Source organism: Pteropus medius, unplaced genomic scaffold, assembly GCF_902729225.1.
Source record: "Pteropus medius unplaced genomic scaffold, Ma_sr-lr_union100, whole genome shotgun sequence".
Taxonomy (NCBI): Eukaryota; Metazoa; Chordata; class Mammalia; order Chiroptera; family Pteropodidae; genus Pteropus; species Pteropus medius.
The window spans coordinates 50,945,193-50,972,151 of record NW_024340849.1 but is presented as its reverse complement, the minus strand read 5'-3'; the positions used below and the strand labels follow the sequence as shown (position 1 = coordinate 50,972,151).

Below are 26,959 nucleotides of genomic sequence, written 5' to 3'. Positions count from 1 at the left end.
TGAATGAATGTATTGTATGGTCTCAAATATTTGGAAATCTATTTTTTTTTCCTGTCCCAGGTTGAGAACTTCAAATCATAGGTAAAACTGATCTTTGGATCAGCAACACCTTTACCTTCTGATGAAATCAGTTTTCTTTCTTTTCTTCCCTTTTCTCATACAACTTCTCTGCCATCCAAATGCCTTAGTATTGCTGTCTTTTGCACCCTAGATGGCAGTAACAGCTTAGATGTAAAGTCAATATCTTTAATGTCAATGACTGCGTTCTCTCCAGCATCTCTCCTTTTATTCCTCCTTGGGAATCCATCATTAAACTTCTCAGGACTCAATATTTCTCTCTCAACTCTACTCAATCTAGGGCACATCCCTTAAGAAAAATACAAATCATCCAGGAAGGTATGTTGGGAACAAAAGAAAGGGAATCCTTTATATTTCCAGAACAATATAATGGATCTGGGAGGTCTATAGGCCCTGAGGAACAAGCAGAAAAGAGCTATGCAGGTGCCTCTACAGGGCTTGGTGCTGTGAATGAGCAATTAGATTTCATGAGAAACCAGCCTGGGAATTAGAAAGCTCAGGGCAATAGAGGGATGTGAAACCATACACTATCAGCCTAAGTAGGCACAATCACCTCCTTTAAGATGTGAGAGAAGGCTGAGGCACAGGACTGAGGCTTTCCCAAAGGTCACAGAGCTAGTAGGAGATTAATAGAGGCAGAACCCTGCTATCTCCTTTGGTATCCTTTGACAGCTCTGGGCAGCCTCCTCAAGTGCCACTCAGAATTAGAATAACTTAGAAAACTTTTTTCCCCTTAGAATAAAGCACACCAACTTTCAAAGACTAAGTAAAAACAAATAAAACAAACAAACTTTACCTTTAGAATTTTATGCTGATGCCTACTTAAAGGGTTATTAAATTTTTTTAGTTTATAAAATTTTTCATCAACTTTATTTCAAAATCTGATTTTGCAATAAAATCATACTTTGGTCGCAATTAGAAATCGTGTTTGAATGAGTTGCCTCAGGAGACTATGGATGCTCAGAACATTGCTGGAATTGTCTTTAACAACAGTTTATGGGAGTAGAGGATGTTATTTACTTGTAAAAGTAATATATGAACAATACATTCTTACCATAAAAATTTTAACAGCATAGACCAGGCTCCCTTTGTTCACCTCCTCTCATCTTGGCTCCTCCCCAGAAGAAGCCATCAGTTTGCTGTGGGTCCTTCCTGACCTTTCTCTACAGCATCAGATTGTAACTTGGACAACACTATTTTTACTAATTGAGTCACCCTTGGCTTTGCACCAAAATTGTATCATTTAGCTTGATCAGCCACTTCATTCATAAGATTGAACTCTAAATGGATTTTGGCTGGTACCAAAAATCAATCTCACCCTCAGAAAACATATAAGAAAAAAGAAGACTTGCCATTATTGAGGACTTAAAAAATAATTTCCCTTGAAAGTTTTCCAAAAAATGACCTGCAAGCTCTGAAGGTAATTTCAAAACTGCTATGAGCAATGACTACATAAGTAGAAGAATTATTTGAGCTACTCACATTGCTTTAAAGACAAATCTTGTCTATTAAAAAGGTCTGTCTACTATCTGCTATGTAACAGCTGTGGCCTAGCATCCTTATTCATTTTTTTTGCCAGCAATCTGGCCTTCTGTTTCTCTTACATGAAGATGTTAAAATTATCAATCTTCTAATGCCAAAAGGCAAAACATTTTAAATGACCGGTCAGGCAGGCTGGTTATGTGAACACCCTCACTCATTCCAAGAGAGAAACAGCACGGCTGATGGTAGGAAACCTGCATTTGGAGTTTACAGTAGGCACTGACCGGTTCTTGCAGTCTCTGCAACATGTGAAAATTCAGTTTCAGTAGCTCATGAAATAATAGAGAATTGTTATTAAACAAAGTTGGCAACAAATACCCCTGGTCTTATGGTGCAGCAAGAATCTGCCTTGTTCACAGGGAAACTGTCTCCTGCCATCTTTCATCCCAGTCTTATGCTAATCGAAGCCTGTGGCTCTCTTCTCTTTAGTCTGAAGTATCAGAGATGTGTCTATTATAACTGCATCGTCAAACCCTTTAGTTCACTTTTTTGTACCTTATTGAATGAAAATAGTTCATTTCTATCATTTTAGAACTGCTTTTCTAAATACAGACTGAAGTAGGTAGAAATGAAAAAAGGCAGGTAAGTACACAGCCATCTAGCACTTTATTCACAATGTGGTGACTCCCCATCTCTATGTGCCCTTCACTGGATCTCAGAACACAGCCTGTGGGCTTCTCAAGCACGGTAAACTCCGAGCCCAGTATGGTGTGTTTCTGAGCTGCTTCTCAGAGGTGATCAGAAATGTCACTCTGTTCTCAAGGTCAACAGAGTGGTGCCCACAGCCAGCTCTGCCCACAGACTCTTGCCCCATAGAGGAGAGCCCTGCCCCAGGGAGATGACTAGACAGCAAGGGCCAAGAATGAGCATATTGGGAATGCTGCTCATTCCCAATGCTGTACTCTGTTGGCCCAGACACACTTGATTCAACTCCTCATCTTGTATGAATGAGCTTTACTTCCACAAGGAAGTCATCTCCCATTTTTCTGGAAACCAGTGGCCCTCCTGGTCTATCTTTTGTTTTCATCCTTGTGGTAGAGGCATGAGTTCTCAAAAAAAAAACAACCTACATAGAAAGATGAGACCACAGCCAAAAGGTGGGCACTGGTCCATCTTGAGTGGCAGATGCTTTGCAGTCTCAGCCTGGGGGTGCCAGGCAAGAGTAGAGACTGGTATGGCCTGATATGTTGACTTTTCAAGAAAAGATATAAATTCTAATTTTTATGTGACATCTTCTCATTTTTATAAGTTCAATTAAGTTTTGTCAAACACCTTGTAGGGCAAACCATGCATACTGGCCACACGACAAGCAAAGGCTGCTGCTTCTGCAGAGAGGGTCTCAAGGCATAGACTTCTCCCATACCAGGGCACTTTGAATCCAAAGAACCCAAGTTTCTACACCAATACAGCTGGCAGTTACAGTCTTTACTCTCTTTCCTTACAGCGGGGGTACAAAACAAATGACTCCCTTTCTTATATCCCCCCACCACATGAAGTTGTTGTAGCACAGGCTGCACTGAATGCCAGGCTGATGCTACTCTGTCTCCACAAGAAGGCCCAGGCACCCACATTTTCACAACTGATTTAATCCCTGTGGCATTTGGTAATGGCGAAAAGCCTGATGTGACTCCTTTTGTTATTTTTTTAATTAAAATTGCTGTTTTTATGGGTCAGAATGGCTGAATATCTACAATTTCATGTAGTTCAAACTAAGTAAAATGTTTCTGGCTCTGCTTTTCTTCAGTAAATAGTCAGTCACCTTGGCCTCCCCCACTATCCACTGAGCCTTGGCTTGCTCAGGTGAGTTTAGCTGGCCCCGCCAGGCTGGGCTGCTGGCTGTCAGAAAAGGCTACTCAGGCCTCCTCCAGCTCTGGCAAGAAAGGCTCCAGTGGCTTGTCCGAACATCTTTCAGGGCTGTGTCTGGAATATTTATGCCCCTTTGTTGTTTTCTTATTACTTGGTGGTCTAAGATAATGAAAAAAAAAAATCTAGATAGTCTCAAAGCTCTGAAATCACATAAACCAGGCTCTAAAAAATAAGCCACGGCTACTTCAGAAAGAACACATCTGAGTTTATATCACAAACCTTCATTGTTGTTTGTCATAATTTAAAGCATTTATTTTTTCTGTAATTTAATTTTCATTCAGAAATGACTGCTTCCACTTAATTCAGAGTCAGTACTGTCCCATCCCCTGGTCTCCCCAGACAAGTATCTCAGAGACACTGTAGTGATTAAGGCTGGCCAGCCTTAGCTGATACAAACTCCTTTTATTCATCCAATGGCCAGAAGGGAGCTGGCACAGAAAGTATGTGCTTCCAATAGGCATTGTTGGAACAAGCAAGGGAGGAAACCAGGGGAGATGGTACCACATGAGGAGGATGCAGTGTGATAAAGTCAGGGCTGGGGGCACTGCCCTCACTGGGAAGGTGCCTTTGACTGTACAAGGAAAACCTTGCAGAATCAGGGCAAGCCTGGCGCTTGGCGCAAGGGGGTAACTGATCTAACCTACCATTTCTCAGAAGTAGACTCTCTCTGGGAACCAGGGATATTAAGAACTATTAAGATCCTATCGTATTAATCTCAGTTTTGCTTTTTCCTTTTGGTTTATGTGGAATGTCCATTAGTGAGGAGAGGGGCACAGTAGTGAAGTTTACTCAACTCAATCTTAACATCTACATGTTCAGCAAATCTCCTTCTCAGAAACAAAACCCAACTATTGTACTTTACTTTTTCATCTTGACTATCAAGTCTTCCAGCAGAAATGTATAAAAATAAATTTAACCAACAGTATTAAACCAAATCACCTAGAAGCTGATAATGAGATGCCCAACCCTTCTCACAGCAGTCCAAAATAAATACACCTTTTACAAACATACTCGTGGAGACTGCACATGGTTCTAGAACTAATAGGCCAAAAGGACCCAGAAGTGAGTGAATACCAGCAATGCACAGGCTTACCCATGGTGAGGCCGGTAGTAGGAACCCACACCCGCAAGCTGCTAACTAGCTGGATGCTGCAGCCCCCACCACTCAGGCTCTTGGGAAGGCAGGATTTAGATGCTGGCAAAGTGAAAGGCACTTCAGGAGTGCTCAGGTGTTCTCACAACAGACATGAAACAACATGGACAGTAGCAATTGCAAATACATATCCATCTTCACCAGTCACCTTTCCCCTAAAAAGCACAAATTGACACGATGCCGTGGGAGCCCTGAAGGCCACCAACAACGTGCTCTGTCAGTAAGAGCAGAGCCTGCTCTACCACACCGTGACTGTCCAGCCATGCCTTTGCCCAGCTCCTTCTAAGCCGCTCAGGGAAGGAGGCTGCTTGGCATAGGTAGTCACTTTAGGATGCTGAGGGAGGGCCACCTGGAAGAGCAACTTCAAACTGCCCATGCTGAGTCTTCATGCCCTATCTTAAACCCCTTCTATAGTTTGCATTCACTTGCTATACAGCCCACCCCACATACACACATGGCCACTAAAGACCTCTGGCCTTCTCCACTAAGACTGAGAAAACACCAATTAGCATTAGCCTAGTGGATGCTGCTGATAGAAGGGGTGGGCTAAGGGCAGAATATGGAAAGGACACATTGCATTGTTTCTTCATTATCTTGCTCAGTGCCTGGCTAATGTCCAGGGAATGACTGAACAAAGGAGGCAGAATTCGCTGGGGGAAACTTCCTAAGGCAGAGTCCCAGACTAGGACCTTCTGATCACACGAGTTCCCTGTGGACGGCCCAACACTTTCCACAGAGCTGCTGGGAAGTGCTCTCTTCACTCTGTGGAAGCCTCATAGCCAACCATGAGAGATTAACTTATACTAAGCAAAATACCTCTGGGAAGGGTGGCATTCAGCACCTTGTAAGATTAGGGGTTCCCCATTTTGGCTCTACTGACATTTGAGGTCAGATCACTCTTTGTTGTGGGGGCTGCCCTGTGCACTGTAGGGCATTTAGAGCATCCCTGTAGCACCCCCTCCCCAAGTCGAGACACCAAGAATACGTTGAGAACCAAGAGTGTAAATGAATCAGATTACTCTCCCAGTACCATATTAAGGGAAGTGAAATTTCTTAAAAGAAGTTCAAGAAAGAAGTAGGTAATTGGGAGGCAAGAAGCCTGGCTGGTGTGTGTGTGTGTGCGGGGGCGAGGCGGGGGGAGCACACTCCTGGGTAGGAGGAAGACTGCATGTGAATGTGTGGTAGCACCCACAGTGCTATCTAGATTTGTATCTGTTTCCAGGAGAGAAGTTAAGTTTCTTCTTCACTCTCTCTCTTCCCTCTTTGGATCATAAACTAGGCTAATAGTCATAGTCATAAAATGGAACTACAGTCTGGGCCTGAGTTCTCTGTCACTGTCTAAAAAATACATCTTGAGTTTGTGAAACGTTGAACAGAGACCATTGCTAAGGTGTGCAATATCCACATTTCCATTTTCTCAAGAAGGAAAACCCAAGCATTGAGAAGCAACAGCAGCCATACTAGGTCACTCAAAGAAAAGAAAAAATAGTGTAATTGTAGCAATGGAATTAAACCCTATGCTGTGTTCAGCTTGCATCTTTATAACCCCCAGCTCAGAACTAGGACTGAGCTCTCAGGGGCAAAACTTTTAAGTGTTTATTAACAAAATCAGGCACACACAGTGATAAAGACTTCTGTGGACACAGTGACTAGCTATTGATGTTTTCACTTGCCATGTAGTGTGTAGCCCTGAAGGAACCTCCGCAAGTCACTTAATTACTTTCTAGATTTTATGAAAGGGCAGATCTGCTGTCTAGCAGCCCCTGGAGCAGAGTGGACACAGGTAAACTGCTGCCCCTGAACGGGGACTTCACAGGGACTCACTTCCAAATGCTAGAGAAGACACATTCCAAGTAAAAACACACTGAAATTTTCATTTTTCTGCCTTTGTAAAATTGTCTTCCTGCTGCCCTTCTTTGCTGGTAAGGGCGTGATTGTGTATATGTCCATTCTATCACCTGACTGTGCAGGGAGTTCCCATTCTGGGGGTGGAGGCCAGTGAGTAGGTGCTAAGACAACAATGGATAGCGACAGCAAGAGCAGGAATGGCCAGGTCGGCACTGAGGAGTAGAAAAAGGAGCCACCTCACCTATGCAAGGCGAGTCAGGTGGAAGAAAGATGACCCCTAAAGCAGATCTCAGGGGAAGGCATAGTGGGTATGGCCCAGGCCAGGCACTGGAGTTGCATGGGTACTACAACTCCCAAAGTGCTTGATGGGAAACTTGGGCAAATTCATGGCAAGTACTCCCTGGAAACTTGAGAGATGCCTATTGATGATGACAATGTGAGTGGACAGTTTTACCTATTTCTCCCCAACACTGGGAGTTGGCATTTATAGTCTTTGCATTAAGGCTCAGGCAAAGCAATGATGGCCGATCCTTTTGCAGTTCTGAAACTACTGCTATGACAAGATTTTCTCTCTTTAAATTCAGGAGAATTAATTACATGGATTTTGTATTCAGAACTTTAGAAGAATTAGTTTTATTTTCCTTCAGGTAACAGAGCTGTCCTCATACAACACTGAGGATTCTACAGGCAATAAGACACCAGTGTCCAGTGAGTCTGGGCCCCACAGGTACCAGACTTCTGGGGTGACAGAGTATCCACAGGGAAACCATCATGATATGAAGAAAGCTATATTAACAGGGCTGGAAGGGGCTCATGGACACAACAATAGGGGAGACAAAGAAAGAGAACAACAGAGAATGAGAGAAAGCAGAAGGGAGAAAAGGGTTCTTTCCTTAGGCCTGATCCTGGTAGCTGCTATGACATCCTGTTTCATCTCTGTGTGTCTGAGGGGTGGCACAAAAAAATCCCATCCCTTCCCTCTCCCTCTGCATGCCATGGACACAGAACACTCAGCCAACCTCAGTTCCACCCATAGGGACATCAGAGCCAATGGCTCACTGAGCAACTCTGCAGCCCCCATGAAGCATGACTCTGACATCTCGAGAGGTCCCAGAGGCTGCACCATACCTGCCAGGATGGCTGTACCCCTATGCTCATGATGATCTCCCTAAGCCAGTTACTAGATAACCCTGGTCTTGACTTGCACTCTGAGGGTCTGAGTTTCCTGTGCGGGTTCTGCCTCTTTTGCCCACCACCAAACCCAAGAATTTATAAGTGCCTAAATTCACCATTCCCAAGCCTTTCACTAAAAGCCCCTAGAATCATAGACTGTAAATCCAGCTTAGAACAGAAAGTTCCAGTGGCCCTTGGTCTACCAGGTACAGATCAAAGAACAGTTTAGCTGAATATCAGTGCTTTATTTTCTAGAGGAGGAGAGTGATTCTGAGCGAGTAGTTGGAAACCTTAAACAATCTGAAGAACCTTACTATGGGCTGGTCTGTGAGCCCCCTACACAACCTAGCCTGCACTGATAACCCTGAGAAGGCCCTGAAACCTTGCTGTCTCACCTCTGCCCCTCTGGATCATCCATGCCCTCAGCACTGAGGAACCCCTTCAGTGTCTTATGAATGCAGGAAGTGAGCACAAGTGCATTGTCGACCACTGGAACACCTCCCAGACCACACACTTAAGAACAGGTCTCTACATCACAGCATGGATGGCTCTCATAAGTGTAATGTGAGTGGAAGAAGGCAGACACCAAAGAGCACCTACTGCACAATTTCTATTGTTATAAAGTCCAAAAGCAGGTGAAACTAATCTGTGCTGATAGCTATCTGGACAGAGGTGACCTTGTGTGGGGCATGCCTGGAAGCGGGGCCTGTATGTCTCTGGGGGCTGGTCCTGTCTCTTTCCTGAGCAAGTGCTGGTTGCACAGGTGTGCTCCATTTGTGAGAACTCGCTGAGCTAAATATTCATGATGTACGTGCTTTTCTGTAAGTATGTTAACCCTTAGAGGAGAGTTTTCAATATCTCTAATTGCAGTGGGATGTCCTGCTTTATGACCGCACTTTTGGAGCCCGAAACAGAGGCCTGAGAAACACCTTAGGGGCCAGGCCCACACTTACCGGCTGCAGCCTGTCCTCCTGCCTCCTGCTATGACTTGGGCGGTTGATGAAAGACCTCGTGGACACTTTGTAGTGATTCAGCAGGCAGACAATAACCACGACCATCACTGTAATCACCACAATGATGATGATGATCTGGGCAAACTCCAGCTCCGCTGCGATGGAAGAGGAAACCATGTTAACCACATGCCCCCTTCACCATCACCCACCCAGTTCTCCGGACTCCATTTTTTTGAAGTGCTCTGACAACCACCAGACATTGAAGGCCTCTTACTTGAATCTGGTCCTCACAAGGACCTTATGAGAAAGAAGCTATTTCTCTCCAGGCCTGCTGCAAGACTGAAATTCTAATAACATTCACATAAAGGAAGGCTCAGGCACGAGACTCTTTCCAACAGACTTCTAGTGCTCAGAATAACCTTGGTGCTCAGACAAACCTTGCCTTTGCAATTTTATAATCAGAAGAGCCTTAGAAAAATGTATTCCATTGGCCCTACAAGACTTCTAGAGGTGCTGTGCTGTAACTGACCAGTCCATGAAACTCAAAGACCAGTCCATTGTGCATGCCACAGGCTGGGTGCCACACAGGCTGCTCCTTCTCGCTGGGCAGGCAGGTCCTTGAGGGCCAACTCTTGAGGTATGAAAGGCTCAATGTTCATCATCACCTATACTTGTTCCTGCCAAATGACATCCTCCTTCCTCCCGCCCCTAGGGGAGTTAAGAAAGTCTCTCAAAATCAAAGCTGCTTCTCCTGATGTAATCTTTCTAGGAAAGTTAAAACCATCTTATGGTTGAGTCAAGTTTCCCAAAGCACATCTGCACAGGATCCACATAGTACACTGAAAGGAAAATATATGTTGATAAAAAGCTCCAATCTCCTTTCCTCAAAGGCTCTGACTTTAGAAGTAATTTAGAAAACATATCTCTACTGTCTCCAACCCTGTGGGCACCATATTTTATGAGCAGTCATCACTGGGTTTCTGATACCACCATTACAAAAGATTTTCTAAATTCCATTAGCACATGCTTCACACATGAGTACAGTGCCATAAAGCTACTTCTAAAATAACAGCACATTGAGTTAGCAATTAGAGAGTTAGGTGATTTAAGTCCTTCAGAGGCTCAACGCTCAAGGTCAGCCCTAGAATCCAGACTTTTTGCTTTCTGTTTTCCAGCTCATGGCTCTGCTGAGTGTTGTCTACCTGTTTTCCTCTGAGTCTCCCACGCACAAAAAGGAAGTGACTGTCTGTGCAGTGGAATCAATTTCAAGAATGAGAGACTCGGGAAGATGGTAAGGAAGATAGTGTACAACTTTGTTGTAAGGTGGGGAGGTGTGGGGTACAATGACAAGCAAGAGAAAGAGGGGAGAGCTCTGTCAATTGTGCTACTGCCTTGAACTAGCAACACACACACTCACACATACATATACATGTGCACATAGAGACACACAAATACACACACATGCACACATGCACACAAACACATGTGTGAATACACCCATGCACACATACACATACATGCATACAAACACACATGCATGAATACACATACACACAAGGCATGTACACACACACATACACATGCACACACATGCACACACTCTTGCTGCAGCAGGACTCAGGCCACTGGCCAGTGGGGAAGCATCATCTCTCAGCATATGGGCTCACACCTGGGATGATGCAAAAGGAGACGGGAGAGTATCCTACCCCCAATATCTGCAGCTGTGTGCCTCCACCATCCACACTCGGGGAATAGAGGCGCAGGGGCTGGCATGGGAGTAGATGGAGGGTCTCCCTGAATCCCACCATGTCCTGTCCTGTAGCACTGTTCTCCACTTCTGCCCTCAGGCCCCACATACTCAAGGGATAAAGATTTACATAGTGCCTTCTGGACTGTGTTGGGTTGCACTTGACAATGGGCCTGTAGCGGGGCTGGCCCAGAGGTGCACCTTAGAGAATAGAGAGATGAGTGTGAGGGAACTGAACTGCTGAGCCCCATGTGGTGAGCAGTTGAGGCCAAGTAGGTTTGCCAGGTGCACTCCTAGCTGCCAGTAAAAGGGCAGATCCCAGTGGGTATGCTGACTGAAGCAGCTCAGGAGGCAATGCTCCAAGTGGATCTAGAGGCTGGCTGTCAGCAAGACCCAGGTGCTGGGCTCCCCATCCCATCCTTCATAGTGTCATTGCTCTGGACATCCCCAGGGTCTAATGGCTGATTTGCAAGGCCTCCAGGGGGCCTGGGTACCCAGTTCAGACCCAGGGGCTTGAGAATCTACTTCTTGTGGGAAGGGAGCCCTTAGGGAGCCATCAAATTTATGTACACTCAAACCTCTCCCAGGGATTATCAGAAATCTTCACCATAGAGACTTCTGGAAAACACTGAAATTGCTTGCAATCACAAGGAACAGGCTGGGGACCTTTGTCTTTGGGGTACAGATATAAATGTGATCTAATTTATCCTCACAGGCTGTGGGATGTGTAGCATGCTTGTTAACCCAGAAACACTGTCTTCATGACTGCCTTTGCACATAACTTTTCCATGTCCAGGGTACCCTGTGTCTTTTGGTGCCCATGTCACATGATGCCTGTGTGAAGCCTCCCTGGCCATGCAGTTGGATCCCTTACTTCATCACTTATGACACAAGATGTGACTGTACTTTTTCAGTCTGTTTCTCGCATGAAACTGTGCTCAGAAACCTACTTCTAATTTGTATTTCTGGTGTCAGGCACAAGGCTGTGCCTAGTTAAGTAGCTTTATCATTAAGAGGCAAATCAATAATGACTTTGGAGCACACATGCTGAGGCCAAGGGAGGGTTCTGAGATGTACAGCTCTACCTGCACAGGTGTGCTCACTGTTAGGACAGCTACTGCTGACAGGACTGAGGCCTACCTTGGCTAGAGAACACAAGAAATGCCACTCAGTGAATCTGTGAGGAGCTGTGCAGAGGAGTGACCCAAGCAGAGAGTTATTTCTGCTTAGTCAAATGTGGCCCATGCAACATGAAGACTAAACCCAAAATATTGCCTTGTTTTACCAACCTTTAGTTTTACTTTGTGGATAAACAGCAGAGTGTTCGTAAATTGGCTTTCAGATTAAATTATGCCCTGGAATTGACAAATGTTCTTGTTTCTCAAAAAACTTCATTGCTTTATGGCCATGAAGAGAGAGGAAAGTGATGATTACAGTGAAGGGTTCTGCATGAAGTATCCATGGGTTAATTCTTTACTTGGAGAATGTCTTTCTAGGTCATCTTTTCCTGAATATGGAAAGCTATGCAGATAACCATTTATAGCAAAGTAATTCAATTATATTTTTATAATTCTATGGAAATATTTGGGTATTTTGTGTTTCATTTGAAAAATATTTTTATTATAAAAATGAAGACCTTTAAAATTTAAACAATATAAATGGAAATTAGTTATAATGTAAAGGCTCCCTTTACATTATACCTAATGGCGTGCAGCACTCCCTGACTTTCTACCTATCCCAGTGCCATTCTGGGGTTGGGAGCACTGTTGACCCATTGTGTGTATCTGTGCATTTGTCTACTGAACAAAAGCTTTCCTCTTTTTTAATGAATGGAATCATCGTACAAATATATTGTTCTTTTTTTTTTCATTTAATATGTCACAGACATCTTTAAACGAGTATAAGAACCATCCTCACTCTTTATGGTGGCTTATCTAGTCGAGAAGACAGATATACTGGAACTTACATTCTCCAAGTGATAGTTGTTTAGGTGTTTTCAAAAGACTCTGTGTGTGTGTGTGTGTGTGTGTGTGTGTGTGTATGCTTTGTATGGCGTTAATGTAATCATATATTCTAAGTATTACACATTGACCCACATTTGTAAGTATCCCTATAGGAAAGATGCCTAAAACTGAAATTTCTGAGTCAAAGACATATCCTTTTAAATGCTGGTGGCTACTGAGACCTTGCCTTATGAAAAGGTTCGTGCCAAGGAGCAGGCCTGCTACCTCACACCTCTGTTAACTAGGCAGTCACCATTTTCCTTTGTACTAATCTGATGGGCAAAAATTTGTATCTCATTTTAATTTGTATTTCCCTAATTACTAGTAATGTTAGATCTTTCTCTATGGTTATTGGCAATTTGTAGTTTTATTTTTCATAATCATATTTGTTTATCTGTAGTTTTCTCATTTATTTCATTCTCATTTATTTGTAAACAATCTTTACAAATTATGGCTATAAATCTTTGTTATATGTATTGCATATATTTTCTCCTAGTCTTCACTTCTTTAAAATTTGCTGTGAGTTTCCTCTATAGAAAATATAAATTGTTGTGTCATCAAACACTGCCTTTTTCCTTTATGGCTTCTAAGCTTCCTGTTTGATTAGGCAGGGCTTCTCTGATATTCTAAAAACATTTTTCTTCTAAGATTATTTTAGTTTGTATTTTTATGATAAGATCTTTATTCACTCTGGATTTGATTTGTTTTGGTCAGTAGATGATAGAACATTTTATATTGCATGAAAGGTATGATTCTTCTGATCTAATATATTAGAAAGTTCACTGAAAGCAAGAGTAAAGAAGATCTCAATTGTGGAAACAGTGTATGGAATCCCTGCCATCTTTTTTTTAAAGGGGACTACTTGCTGTTAGGCTGTGCTTGCCAGCTTTCTTGTCAAAATGTCATGTCTACTGGGCCCTGCCCTAACCTTGCTGAGGTGCTGGCACCTGGAGGCCCACCCTTCCCCTAACATGTCCAAACTTGCTTCACTTCTTTCCTTGGCCTCACCCTCCTGGCTTGCTTAGACCAGCAGCTCTCAAGAGCTTTGGTCTCAGGACCCCTCTTTACTCTTAAAAGTTACTGATTACCCACAAAGAGCTTTGTATAATAACATCTATCAATATCTACCATACTTGAAGTTAAAACTAAAAATTTTAAATATTTATTCGTTAAAAATAAACTCATTACATGTTAACATACACAACACTTAATAAAAATAATTATATTCAAAAAATTAGTCATGAAAGTGGCATTTCTTTACACTTCTGTACCTCTCTTTAATATCTGTCTTAATAGAAGACAGCTGGATTCTCCTGCCTGCTTTACTCTCAGTCTGTTGCAACACGTGGCTTTGGTTGAGGTATATGAAGATATGGCCTCACTGATGGCCTTTGAGGGTCTTGGGGACCCCCAGAGATCCTCGGCCATACTTGGAGAACTGGTAGTCTAGATCTACTGACAGCACGCACTCTAGTACAAATACCAACAGCCCCTGGATTTCTTGGGGATGTTCAAGATGCCAGGGTGTGAGATATGATTGGAGTCGCTCCATGGCCATTGTCCTAAGTGTTCATGCGTGAGTACACCACAGCAAATGTGTCTATGGCACACAGGACACATAGTGACCCTGGTGGTTCATGGGCATTCAAAGTGTGAAACTTGCCTAGGGCTGGGCGAGGGCACAGACTGGCAGGAATTGGGTCCCCAAGGCAGCACTCTCTAAGACAAGCAGCCAAGGAGTGATGCCCAACTGACCATCCTGGGTGACAGAAACTCCATCAGAGTCTGAGCTCCTATAGCTCTTGGGCCAGTGCGAGAGGCAGCTATTCCTGCAGGGACTGGCCCAGGTCGCAAAGGCCACTGTCCTAACAATCAAGTCCTAATCATGCAAAGGAGCAACAGAAAGTGCAGCAGCAGCAATTCAGCCTCTGGCTGCATGTCAGGGTCCCCTATGATGCTTCTTGAAGCCCCCAATATTAGGGAGTCATGAGACACTGTGGACATCCTGGGAGTGAAGCCGCATTAGAGCTGTGTGGCCCCCTTCGCTTTGAACTCTGGGCAAAAACAGTATGAAAACAGACTGCTTTCTTGAACATTAACAACTGGAAAATGTGAAGCTTTTACTCTCTTTGGTGCTAAAAATACTCCCCCAAGAGGGGTCCAGATGATTCTCAGAGTGAAAATTCGAGTAAACAGAAAGAGGGTTCTAATAAATAAGCATGATGACTTCTGAACCCTGGAGTCCTATGCTACCAATAAATCTCTCTCTTCAAGACCTTATTCAAGCTCACAAGGGGATATGTAAAAAACCCCCATACCTGTCCTCCCATACTCTTTCCCTTTAAACAAAAAATATTCTACTAAAAAATGCATCGCAAATGGCAAATTGAGTAAAGACCGTACCACAATAGGATACCAGCAGCCCGAATGGTAGATGTAAACCCACAAACCAAGCCACCCACTCCTCCCCCTCTTCTCTGTTCATACATTTTGTAATAACTGTGATAGGTAACTCCCATCTCTTTCTTCGCCATTCCTGAACCCTCTCCTAAATTCCCCACCCACACATGGAGACTGCTCAGAGGCAGTTAGGGCTCCCAAAGTGTTTTGTTAGTCCCCTGATATGACTCTGTTGCCAATGGACTGATTTTACATCTTCTCAAGAAAATAACTTTTCACAGGACAAGTAAAAGAAACAATATATTTAAAAAAAAAAAACAACCAGCAACATCTGTATTTCCACTTTTGAATGTGAAATATCTGATAAAATTCAGCACACCTGTTCTTCAAAGTATCCAGTTTCAAGATTCCTGTGTTCCTGATCTCAACCACAGATATTTTCAGGATTTCTGGGGACCTCACCCAGCAATTCCCTGTACTGCACAGACAGGGCTCAGGCAGGCCACTTCTTGCTGAAACCACCATCCTTTCAAGGTAGCAGTTCCTGGACATGTTTCCCAGGCACACACACATATGCCTCCCACCTTAGATCTTCATTCGTTTCTCTCAATGTGCTCCAAGCTCCAGAGGCCCAGGGTGCAAGGCCTCTCACTCACTCCATAGGGAACACTTTTGATAGGGCCCGAAGAGGCATATTCTTCAGACGGATGCATGCATGCTACTTTTCCTGAGAATCCAGGTGTCACACAACTCTACAGAGCAGCAGTCCATGCACAAAAAGTGAGAAAGATGCCAGCTGAATCCAGGCACTACACTTGAACCTTGCTGCTCCTTCCTTGCCCTGGTCTGCTTATGTCTGGTCCTACAAGAGATTGTCTATTTTCATGTCGTAGAGGAGAGGTTATGTGCAATAGTGCATAGCACTTAGGGTACATAGAAAGGAAAAATATCGGTGACTTGGGTTTTAGGTAATGGGATGGGAAGGGAAGGCAAAGAGGAGAATGAATTCTGGAAGAATAAAACATAAAAAAAACCCTATAAGAATGGTAGAGTTCTGAGAAAATAACAGGGATACTTTAGGGTTCCCATGATTTCATGTGCCCAGTAGGGATTCTAAACACAGCCCATTAGTCAGTTTTCTTTGATTTCACTAACTACTGATGTTAGTAGAAGAATGCCAAAATGCAGGCCACATGAGGAAAGAATTTTAGGTCAAAGTCAAATTTTCACACCCTCCATCCTTTCATGGAGCTGTAGTTCATGATGTTATAATGGATGAGTCAGTGCATTCCAAAAATTTGAAGTTTTAGAATGAATCTAGTCTAAAATTTATAGGAAAGCATCACAGCACCTTATTTTATTACTGTAAAACAGTAATACAGTTTTACAGTAAAACGGTGACAGCGATGATAGTGATGATGGTAACTCTGTACTTTTATAGAAACGTCTCTAAGAAATTCCAAGCTATGCAGTAGAGAATTACAGAAACAGAAGAAATTATATGAGGTCTGTTGGTCTATTCCCTGGTTCAGTGAGGAGCTGAACTGACTCATACTATAGGCATGAGAGTCTGTATTATTTTTAAAGAACTCTGGAGAAATGTGGTTCTTCCACCTTAGGTTCCTAATATAATCCTCATCTCTATTTGTGGTATGGTTAACACCATCTTCCATTTGGTTTTTTCTCCATTAATATAACATCCTTCACAGAACTCCTATTTTTTAAATGTCTAATTATTTTTAAGTTCCAGATATGTAATTTATGTCCCTTCAGACTCTATAATGGGGATGGGGGAGGTTCTGGTCTTCTCATTAGCCTCTCCTTTCACCAGAAAGAAAACACTTGGGCAGAATTCAAAAAAGCTGTCATGCAGAATACTGTGACATCACTGAAAGGGCTGAATGCTTTTCACAAATCCCTGCACATCACCCTGAATGGTTCCTCTCCCACCCTAACCAATGGCAGCACTTCCACCTTACCCCCCACCCCCAAGTGCTAGAATCTACTAGAAACATGGGGACCACACCTAGCTGCCACTGTTAGTTTACCCTCCAGGAAGCCCCTCTCTCCTAGCAAGCTCTCCTAGGTTCTGACATGGCTCAGGCACAGTGAACACGTGTTTGCATTTCCTTCCTCTCTGTCTTCCTAGGCAGAGATGGGTGTGGTGAGAACATGAAAGCTTCCAGTGTCTTACTCTTTATTTATGGCTCTGTGACACTTTTAAAGTGCTGAATGTCCCTAAAGGCTGGTATATTATTTTCCAAACCCTATTGACTGGGTGGTGGGGACAGGAAGATGGGTGGGGCAGGAGTTGGAGTCTACATTGACTGTAATTGCTTCAAGTTTATGAATTATCAGTATAAAAATACTCTTGACGACTTTAATGGTTGAATGAAAATTCACATTCATTAAACACTATGGTTGGCGGGGCGGGGGGTGGGGATTTTAGCCTGTGTGATAGGAATAACTTCACAGCTTAAAGTTCAGAAGGCTATAATCATGATTATATATTTCGAACTTCCTTTTCCTTGGGATGGTTTGGCTACTCTGATCTATACTACAACAAGCAGAACAATAGAAGAGGAAAAGAGGCACTCAGATTTGGAATACCTGGATTTGGTGTCATTTCTAGCTTTATTTTCCTTTAAAAGCGCTTTCCTAACCCTTTGCTAACAGGCTCACTACTGTTGGGGGGCTCCTTTGAGTGCATTTGAACCCTGTCACAGCATTATCACTGTCTTATTAGTGCCCATTTTCTGGTATTCTTCCCTCATGGAGTAAGCCCTGGGATAGTATCTCGTTCTTCTGAAGTATCCTCACCAGGTAGCATATGTCTGGCATTATAAACTGATGAAGAAATCCCTGGAAGGGAGGGGCCTCAAAATTGTCTGATCTGCTTGGAATAGTGTCTAGCACAGAACCATATTCCACCAAACATTTATTAATGACTTCAGTGGTGAAGTTTTGCTAAAGGTTTTCATATTGTGTAACAATTATTCAACTATTACTACTCTAGGCAGGGTAAACTGTCACTGGCAAGAGCACCAAGGTTGCTGCAAGTTACCTGTTTATAGAGTCCTATTTATATTGATATATTTACATAAAATGTTTTGCATGATAATAAAAGTAGGAGATGATACCTATGATCTGCAGGAGGAGAGATAGAAGCAGAGCACAATCAAGTGGCACAGGGCCCTCCGAAGGCAAGGTGTGGCCAAGGCACATCTGCTCGACTCCAGCCCAAGGCTAGGTGCCTTTGATGGCTCTGGAAAGCAGGTAGCAGTCAGCAACAATCAGATTGACTATGAATTCCCTAGAACACAGATACTGTGAGTCCATCCAGCTGGAATAACATTTTTTTTTTAATTTACTAAGGTCCAAGCACTCATCCAATATAATTTTTCACCATGCATTTTAGAATCTAGAGTTTCATGATCTCTTCAGAAAAAAATTTAGCTAAATATGTTACAAAGGTGATTGGCATAATTTTCTGAAAACATAGCAGAGGAGTAAGAGCAATTATGAACCTTTTAAAAGTCTATCGCTCTGTCATACTATGAATGAAAAAAATGCATACATAAAACCATAATTTCCTCTATTAGATTCATTTAAAATCTACCCTCACCCCCATCTTCACATTTTAGGAAAGTGTATCAGAAAAAAATACAGCTGCACAAATAACCATCTTATTCACAGTAGTTTCTTAGCTGGCAGTCAGTCCGTCTGTCTTGCTTTCCTTGGCTCTCTTTGTCTCCCTCTCAGAGTCATAGTTCTCTTTCCTAATGTCTACTATTACTACACTGGTGACCTGAGAAACCACCCACATCCTGAGAAATACATCTTTTCTTTAAAATGCTGTTTCCAACAACTTGGAGTGAAACAAAAGTATCCTTGAGTCTAGCAGTAATAGAATTTCCAAGGCAGGTTTTAGCCTCGTGTACAGAACACTTGAAAAACCAAAACTCCAAAGCAACACATCTATGTATTTATGTATAACATCTTCAACACAAACAAAATGATTGCAGATGAGAGAAAAAAGGAAAAAACCTAAAATACATCTTTCTAAAGAGAGTCTAGCCCTGAAAGTATTTTCAGAGCTGACAGACCCTCTGAAGTAGATACAAACTTCTTGCTTTCTCACCTCTGTCCTCAGACTAAACTCCAAGAACAATTACAATAAACCCCAGAGAGCAGGTATCACCCACAGCTGGCCTTTGGAAGTATACCTTTTTTCAAGAACAGGTCTTTAAACTGGGCCTCCTTCAGTGTGCTGTTGTTCAGGTGGTCACTGGACATAATCGAGTCCTCTGCAAGGCGGAGTCCAACTGTGACACAGACTCCCCCAGTTCAAAGCATCCCTTCAGCCTCAGGCAATCTCCTCTCCAAGCAGCTCAAAGCTCCAGTTATAGCTCCTGTAGGGTGTGAGTGAGTGAGTGAGTGAGAGTGTGTGTGTGTGTGTGTGTGTTTCTGTCTGTCTGTCTTTCTCTCTACTGTATCAGCAGGGCCCAGCCTAGGTGCTAGACTCAAATGCTATGACTCCAACTGCAGTCTGTGGCTACCAATTATCAACTGCCAGCCACAGAAATCAGGAGCTCTGCAGCGGGGAGCTGGTAGTATCACAGAACAGATAAGAAGTCCAGGGTCTGAAATCCTGAGAACAGCTCAACACTGTGTTTTATACAACAACATAGAGCAATGATCAGTCTGCATTTCTTGTGTTTAGCCTCACATGGGATATGTTACACACACAGGTGAGTGGAACACAGCTAAACAGATCATCTTGTTCTATTACGTTCAATAATCTTTTTAACAGACAAGGTGGAAAAGGGAAAATCTGCAAATCTCAACACAATATTTTTTCCCTTGATCTCTTCTAAAAGCTTTCAAAGTTGAAGAAATAAAGAGAGAGAGAGAGAGAGAGAGAGCGCGCGAGCGAGCGAGCGAGCTTACCTAGGCAGCATGTGCAAACAGGCAGGGATGCTTAGCTACTCATGCTTCTCTGCTGTGGATCCAGCTTTAAGATTGCATCCTGGCTTAGAGCGCTTATGGCATCCCTCATGCCAGAAACCAGGCTGTGGGCTGTCCTCTGGGTCCTCCTCTCCCCTAAGTCTCCAAATGATGGGAGCAGCCTTCATGGCTCCTGCAGCTACGCTCTGTACTGGCAACTGGCAAAATCCTGACCACAGCACAGCAGGAAACACTCATAGTTTCTCTCCCTCCTGCTCTTTCTTCTCTCTCTCTCTCTCTCTCGCTCTCGCTCTCGCTCTCTCTCTCTCACTCCCTCCCTCCCTTTCCTCCACCTCTTTCTCTCTCTCTCCCTCCCTCATCATTATTTCTCATTGCATGGTAGTATAAATACACCACAGAGAATTCTCTAAGTCAGGACTCTCAATCTTACTATACGGTTTTAGTTTACAAGGTTTAGACAAATTACAGAAAACAATCTCAGGTAATCAGAAAAGACAGTTCAAACAGAGACATATCTCATGAGGGTGCTTTTCCTGGTTCATTTTGTGTAAGCAGTTTGTTTCATATGTGAGTAAAACATCTCTGGTGCACTCTGATGCCCTGGGGCTGTGTAAAGAGACGTAAGAGAAGGCTGTGTGTCTGTTGCAGCACTTTTCAGAAAAAATAATAGTGTGGCCTTAGTGAAAGGGGCAGTGTGCCATGGTAATATTGCTCTGCTCTGTGCCCAGAATAGCCTTTGTTTTTCCTTACTTAGGGTAAATAGCAATGTCATGTGGGCCATAACAATAGTTTTGGCTGTAAGAAGAGTTGTCAAAGCAAAACTAAACTCTGTTGGTTACTACCAGCATTAGAAACAAGGATAGTTACGTCAGCAGCTGGTCCCTGCTGTCTGCCCCAGCATGTCACCTAGGGCCAAGAACAGTGTCTAGGCTTGATGTCACCTCTAGGTTTGCAGGTTGGCCAGAAGACAGTACTATCTCGTGTTCTAATTACTGGGGTAGGGAAGAAACAAAAGAATCATCAAGAAGATTTTTTCAGAGATTCCGTGTGAATAAAAGAAATGAGAATTTCAGCAGGAAAATTAATACTTGTAAACATTTGCATCTGCCAATCAAGACAGCCTAATTTTTCTTACACAGTTTACAAATTTAAAATGTAACTCCCCTTGCTTATGTTATACTTTTCCATTTCTTCTCAGAGTCACATGGCTGGATGAATGAAGAGAGCAAGGCTCTTGAGACTGGGCTGGGATGTGGTCACCCAGCTCATGGAATCCCCTTCTGAGGAGAGCCAGCCTCAGAAAGCATTAAGAAACTGTTCCCACTTCAAGCTGGGCCTCTAAGGCTCTCCCTTGTTCCTGCAGCTCTGGTGTCCTTGCCATCTGGGCATGGCACTTTCTAGTCAGTTTAGTCATGGTGATAGGATCACTCTGAAATCAGGTCCTTCAAGAGGAATATCCACAAGATTGATTGCAAGTCTGTTTTTTTGAAAATTAGAGATTTAGTCAACATAATGGACCTGAAAATCTATTCTGTCATTTTTTAATGGCTATATTAGCATTTTTAACATGGTTTTAAATAGTCCCCTTTGGGGTTTTTAACATTTTTTTTTAAATGCATATTTCATGTATCAAAAAAATCAACATATTTTTCATTTTTAATGGCTACAGGATATTCCACTCTGCCTTAACATACTTATTTTGTTTGGCTAGCTTCCTTATCAATTGGGCATTTGGGTCATAGGAATTAATCTTAATTAAGCTCCTTGTTCATTCCGTTTAATCGTTCTCACTGTTTAATCTGCTTAAAAATCACTATAAAAGCCTTTGACTTTATGGATGACAGTTTATTTTCAGAACCCTGCCCAAACCTCACATCAGGCTGGCTGGCACACATTCCTGTGAGATGTGTTCTGCACTTCTGGCTGAGGTGTGTCCATCAGAGCCACCCCAGGCAGTGTTTGACATGTGCTCACCATGCTGCATGGTTAACTCAGGTACAACACCACACTTTTGCATTCACTAAAGGGTTGTTAGGGCTAAGTCACTGGGTAATGTTCTCAATTTTGTTCCTATTCTCTTTTAAGCACCAGACTGAGGAGGATGCTTAATGAAGAAAACATATGATGAACATCTCATTCTAGCTGGCCCTGATGGTGTATGGATCACTGGGGATTTTTAAATAATAGGTGCCAATATTTCCTATCCCTTAATTCAGAGAAGATGGCAGCACGCACAGCAGAAGAGTGTGGGAAGAAACAAGTCTGCTGAACAAAAACACACAAGTAGAAAGTGTAAAAAAAACATTTGCATTCAAGAACTCTTTCCTCCTTCCTATCTTTAAATGTGCATCTTCAAAATGAGTACTCTGATGGCTGATTTTAGTAATGTAAGTTTTCTCTGGTTAATAAAATGTCTCCAAGCTGTGCAAAGTTTCCTTGTGTACAACTTGGCTTTAGAAATGGTACAAGGAAGGGTTGCTTAAGCCAGACATTTCCACAAGGGTCTGTTGATAGCAACAAGGACCTGAAGAACCTCTGCCTTTCACAAGCTTACTCTACCAACATCTTGAAGGTTTCCTATATAAAGGTCTTCAGTTCATCTGACAAATATTTACTAAGCTGTTACACTCCTTAGAGGAAATACACTGGACCTTCAGTGTGATCTGACAAACACTTACTGTAGGGTTGAACTCATCTTACGTTCCATCTGTAGGTAGTTGCCTATTTAAGGAACTGAACAAGCTCTAAGGATTGGCTTCCAGCCAAGATCTGAATATGACATGCTAAGGTGGCTGGAAATTCCCATGACCTGAATGGCCAAAAGAGGCAGCACAGGATTTTAGCTCAGGGAATACTCAGAGCTCACTAGCTTCAGAAAAAAAAAAAAAATATCTGGGTGGTAAAGGGGTACTCTGCTATACCAGAATCTTTCTCTGTTATACATAACCTGGTTGGCATCTAGCCTGGCCCAGTCCTCTGATTTAATCACAATGGGCTTCTCTGTCATGCCCTGCTATCTCCCTGTCCCTCTTCCCCATTCTTCCACTCTCAACAGGTATCCTACTCATAACAGAAATTTTCACAGATACAGATCATTTGGAGAGTTAGGAATACCTTTACAATGGTTATACAGCCGAAAATTAGCATGTATAAACATTTATAAAGATCTATTGTTATGTTCTAAGCACTCTCAAGCACGGCACTGTATCTTTTATTTTCATACCAATGCTGTGAGTCACATTTTCTTATTCCCGCTTATAGAGGAAGGAGTTGAGGTTCAAAGAGGGTGAGTATTTTGTCCAAGGTCAAATGGTTGCTAAGAGGCAGGCTGGGAGTCAGAAGGCAGTCGTACTCAACCCACCTATCATTATGCTCAGTGGGCAGTGAACTCAGAACCTTGAACAACCAACAAAATAAAGTCTCTTGAAATTAACCAAAGGATGTCAGTCGATTTATTTGGATAATTTTAGCCTGAATGCCTACTTCCTTTTGAGTGCTAACTAGCAAATCCATGTTAAAGATTCTGTATCTCCATGTGTTGCCAGAGGCTCTTGGAGCCATTTTATATGTCTCATATGCCTATTAATGTGACTCCTGTTAATAATCGATGGCCCAGTCCATTACAAATTCTCGTTCTTTGAGGTTTATGACTATGCTATAAAATTTTGCTCTAAGATGAAATTTTCCACATAAAAACTAAGCCCTGGAATTTTGCCTTTAGAAAACAAAACAGCACATTTTAAGTAAAGTTGTGAATGTGGATTTTAAAAGAACAAACTTTGTGTCCCTACAGATTCAAAACATAGTAATTGTTTGATATTTGTGGACATTAGCCTATAGCATAGAATAATTTACATTAGTATTCTTGGTGCTTAAAGATCGCAACATAGACAGGTTTTTATGCAGAAATGTGAATGGTCTGCATGGACTCCAACCACAGTTCTTGACACACCATCATTTGATAGAAATGTCAGTAAATATAAAACACACAACATGAGGGAGCTAGCAAAATAAGGTAGATTGAAAGCTTATTAAATAAATTAGTCTAAACTAATTAGCCTTGAAATAACTTCCTAATATGCAACAATCCTCCCTGTATTAACAGACTTGGAATTTATCTTACACATTATCTATGCCACACAGTATTTTTTTTTCTTCTAATGGAAAAAAAGAGAATTACATATTATTCTGCATTTATGGCAATACAGATTTTCATAATGGCTAAGCTACTTCTCCTAAGAGGGTTATATACCTTTGAAAACTGCAGCTACTCTTTCAAGCCCCAGAGGAAAATGAAAAACAGTATAAGGTTTTTGTAGTGGCTAAATTCAGGGGCCAATTAGACCCATGTTTGGGTTACAGTCCTGCTATCTGACTGTGTCGGCTTGAGCAAAACCCCTGTTTCCTCATCTTTAAAATGAAGCTAAAAATATCTATATCATAGAGTGATTGGGAGGATAAAATAAACGAACATATATAACATTTGCTACTCAAAGTGTGGCCCAGGGATCAGCAGCATCAGCATCACCTGGGAGCTGGTTAGAAATGTAGGATCTTGGGCCTCACCCCAGACATACTAAACGAGAGCCTGCATTTGAACAAAATTCCCAGGTGATTCATCTGCACATCAAAGCATTTTCTGAAACTTTGGTCTAATCCAAAACTTGGATTAAATGAGTAAACCTGGGGCTCAGGGACTTCGTGGCTTGTGCATACCACACGGAGGAAATGAGAGTAGAATCCAGGTCTTCCATTTTGGACCAAAGTGATTGCTAATCAACAATGACTTTACCAAATGGTACTCAGCATGCAAATGTTTGTGTGTACATGTGTGTAAAATCATAATGCTGCCCTTCTGGGCTAAGAACAGAGCCCAGTACCACACAGCACACATGCTTCTTGCTGTCCTCCCACCTGTGTTGATGGGCTGTTACTGCTCCATCCATACCCTTTAAAAGAAATAGTAGGGGTTAACAGTGATGGCAGGGCTCATGAGAATGGCAAAACCAACCACTTATGTTAACAGAGGCTCTGGTATAACAATACAATTTCTAGGATATTTGGGATTTTTCATAAAAACTCTAGAAGTCCCTCAGGATTTCTAGATACCATAGGTTAAGAAAGAATTCTAATTTTACTTTCTAGCAAAACTCCAGTGTCATGAGCAGACTCTTCTTAAAGACAGAATTATGAAGATGCTGTTGGTCTACCACTGTGAACTTGGCCCCATTCTCTCATGTCCTCTATAGTCTCCCTGCTCCCTGAAAGAGCCAAATGATAGGAAAGCAGAGCCCTGGCACTGGAGAATTCTGGAAATAGCTTTCCACTGTGGCTGCATGTGTTCTGCTGGTGGTCAGCTGCTGGCACCCCTCAAACTGTTTTCCCTATCAACAAGGCTATTGACGGTGCCTTTACAAAACTGACACACAGTTGTCAAGGGGTCCTAGAGTAGAAATGATCTACTCTAGGCCCTTTGTATTTCAGATGAAATATACACATAGTTTATATGAAAACATGTGGAATATTTTAACATTTAAAATGTTCAGTGTGGTTATTCAGAAAAAATATTTATTTGCTTTTTAAATATATTACATTTCTTGATTTCATCCAAAAGCTGGAAGGCTGAATAACCTTCACAAGTCATCCTATTTCTGGGTAGACCATAAAAAATGAAGCTCAGATATTTATAACTCAGATCCTAGATACTACTATTCTAGTTCCCAGTTCTTAACCCCATAAAAACTTTAACTGCCCCTTGAATACTAGTTATCCTAGTCTTACAGATAAGGAAACTGAGGTACAGAGAGGTTATGTGACTTACTCAATGTCACACAGCTAGTTAGTGGCAGTGCCAGAACTTTGGCCAGGAAGTCTCACTCCAGAATCTACTCCTGACCACTAATCAGGCTAACTCTAAATGTAGGAGGTCCAAGGATAACCCCTGAGCCAAATTCTGTTTTTAGAATGGCCTTGTTCTTGGTCTATAAGCCCCAATTAAAAGATTCAAGAAATGAATTACTTTTCTGAGACCAAGTTCATAGAAGGGCTGGAAGTTCACAGAGAACATTTAACTCCGCCATCCAAGAACGAAGTCTTCACATGTCAAGGAAGACACTATTGGAAGCAAACTTAACAATTGTACCATAGAGCGATTTTCCTTTATGTTAAACTAAACTTGTCCTCTGGCAAATTAAGACTATTATTGTCTTTTATGCCTTTCTTTTTCTTGGGCTCTGAAAGGAGGAAGTGGCTGTCTCTTTACTGATAGTATAAAAAGGTAAATCAAAAATGTAAATGTTTATAAAAGTCAGAGTTTTCAAAAAAAAAATCCTCTTCTTTATTTTTCTACTTCTAATTTATTATGTCTGTAACCCTTTCTTTTCTTTCAGACTCAAAATGTCCTTTTCATTTAGGGATTCATCGGAACCAATTTTAATACTAAAAATTGGAATGTGCCTCTTATTCATTTGTGAATTTAAAAAGTCAGATTGGCTATCATCAATAAATCAAAGAACAAGTGTTGGTGAGGATGTGGAGAAAAGGGAACCTTCATACATTGTTGGTGGGATTGCAAATTGGTACAGCTGCTATGGAAAACAGTCTAGAGTTTTCTTAAAAAAGTAAAAAGGGATATACCTTTTGACCTAGCAATTGCACTTCTGGGTATTTATCCAAAGAAAACCAAAACAATAATTCATAAAGATCTATTCACCCCAATATTCATGGCAGCACAATTTACAATAGCCAAGATATGGAAGCAACCTAAATGCCCATCAACAGACAATTGAATAAAGAAGTTACGGTTCATATATACAATGGAATATTACTCAGCCATTAAAAAAAATGAAATCCTACCATTTGCAATGACATGGACCTAGAGGTTATTATGCTGAGTGAAATAAGTCAAACAGAGAAAGATAAATACCATATGATTCCACTTATATGTGGAATCTAAGGAACAAAAAGAACAAACTAATCAAAAGCAGACTCACAAATATAGTGGACAATTCAGTGATGGACAGAGGGGAAGGGTGGTTGAGGGCTGGGAAAATAGGGTGAAAGGTTAAAAACGTACAAATTATTAGTTGATAGATGGTCATGGGGATGGGGAGCATGGAATGGAGAATGCAGTTAGCATAATATATTGACTAGGTGGAAAACCAGAGGAGAGAAGGAGCAATTAGGGGGATCATTTTATAAACTATATAAATGTCTAACCAATGTACTG

The 26,959-nt window shown here is 42.1% G+C and overlaps 1 protein-coding gene and 1 long non-coding RNA gene across 20 annotated transcripts in view; one reads left to right on the top strand and one right to left on the bottom strand.

Annotated features, from left to right (window-relative positions):
- LDLRAD4 (low density lipoprotein receptor class A domain containing 4) overlaps positions 1-26,959 on the bottom strand; it is a 440,516-nt gene that overhangs the window by 12,143 nt on the left and 401,414 nt on the right. For 17 of the 19 annotated variants that reach the window (XM_039846456.1, XM_039846486.1, XM_039846524.1 and 14 more), the window contains one exon: positions 8,614-8,768. In XM_039846456.1, the coding sequence (XP_039702390.1) occupies positions 8,614-8,768 (155 nt within the window). Of the gene's footprint in view, positions 1-8,613; positions 8,769-18,989; positions 19,543-19,713; positions 20,034-26,959 lie in introns of those variants that run through there. The other 2 variants (XM_039846549.1, XM_039846563.1) reach the window with 2 other exon arrangements.
- Positions 9,820-22,510, top strand: LOC120589158 (uncharacterized). The gene is made up of 3 exons (XR_005649414.1): positions 9,820-9,904; positions 21,576-21,726; positions 21,817-22,510. It is a non-coding gene; the product is annotated as an uncharacterized LOC120589158 (long non-coding RNA).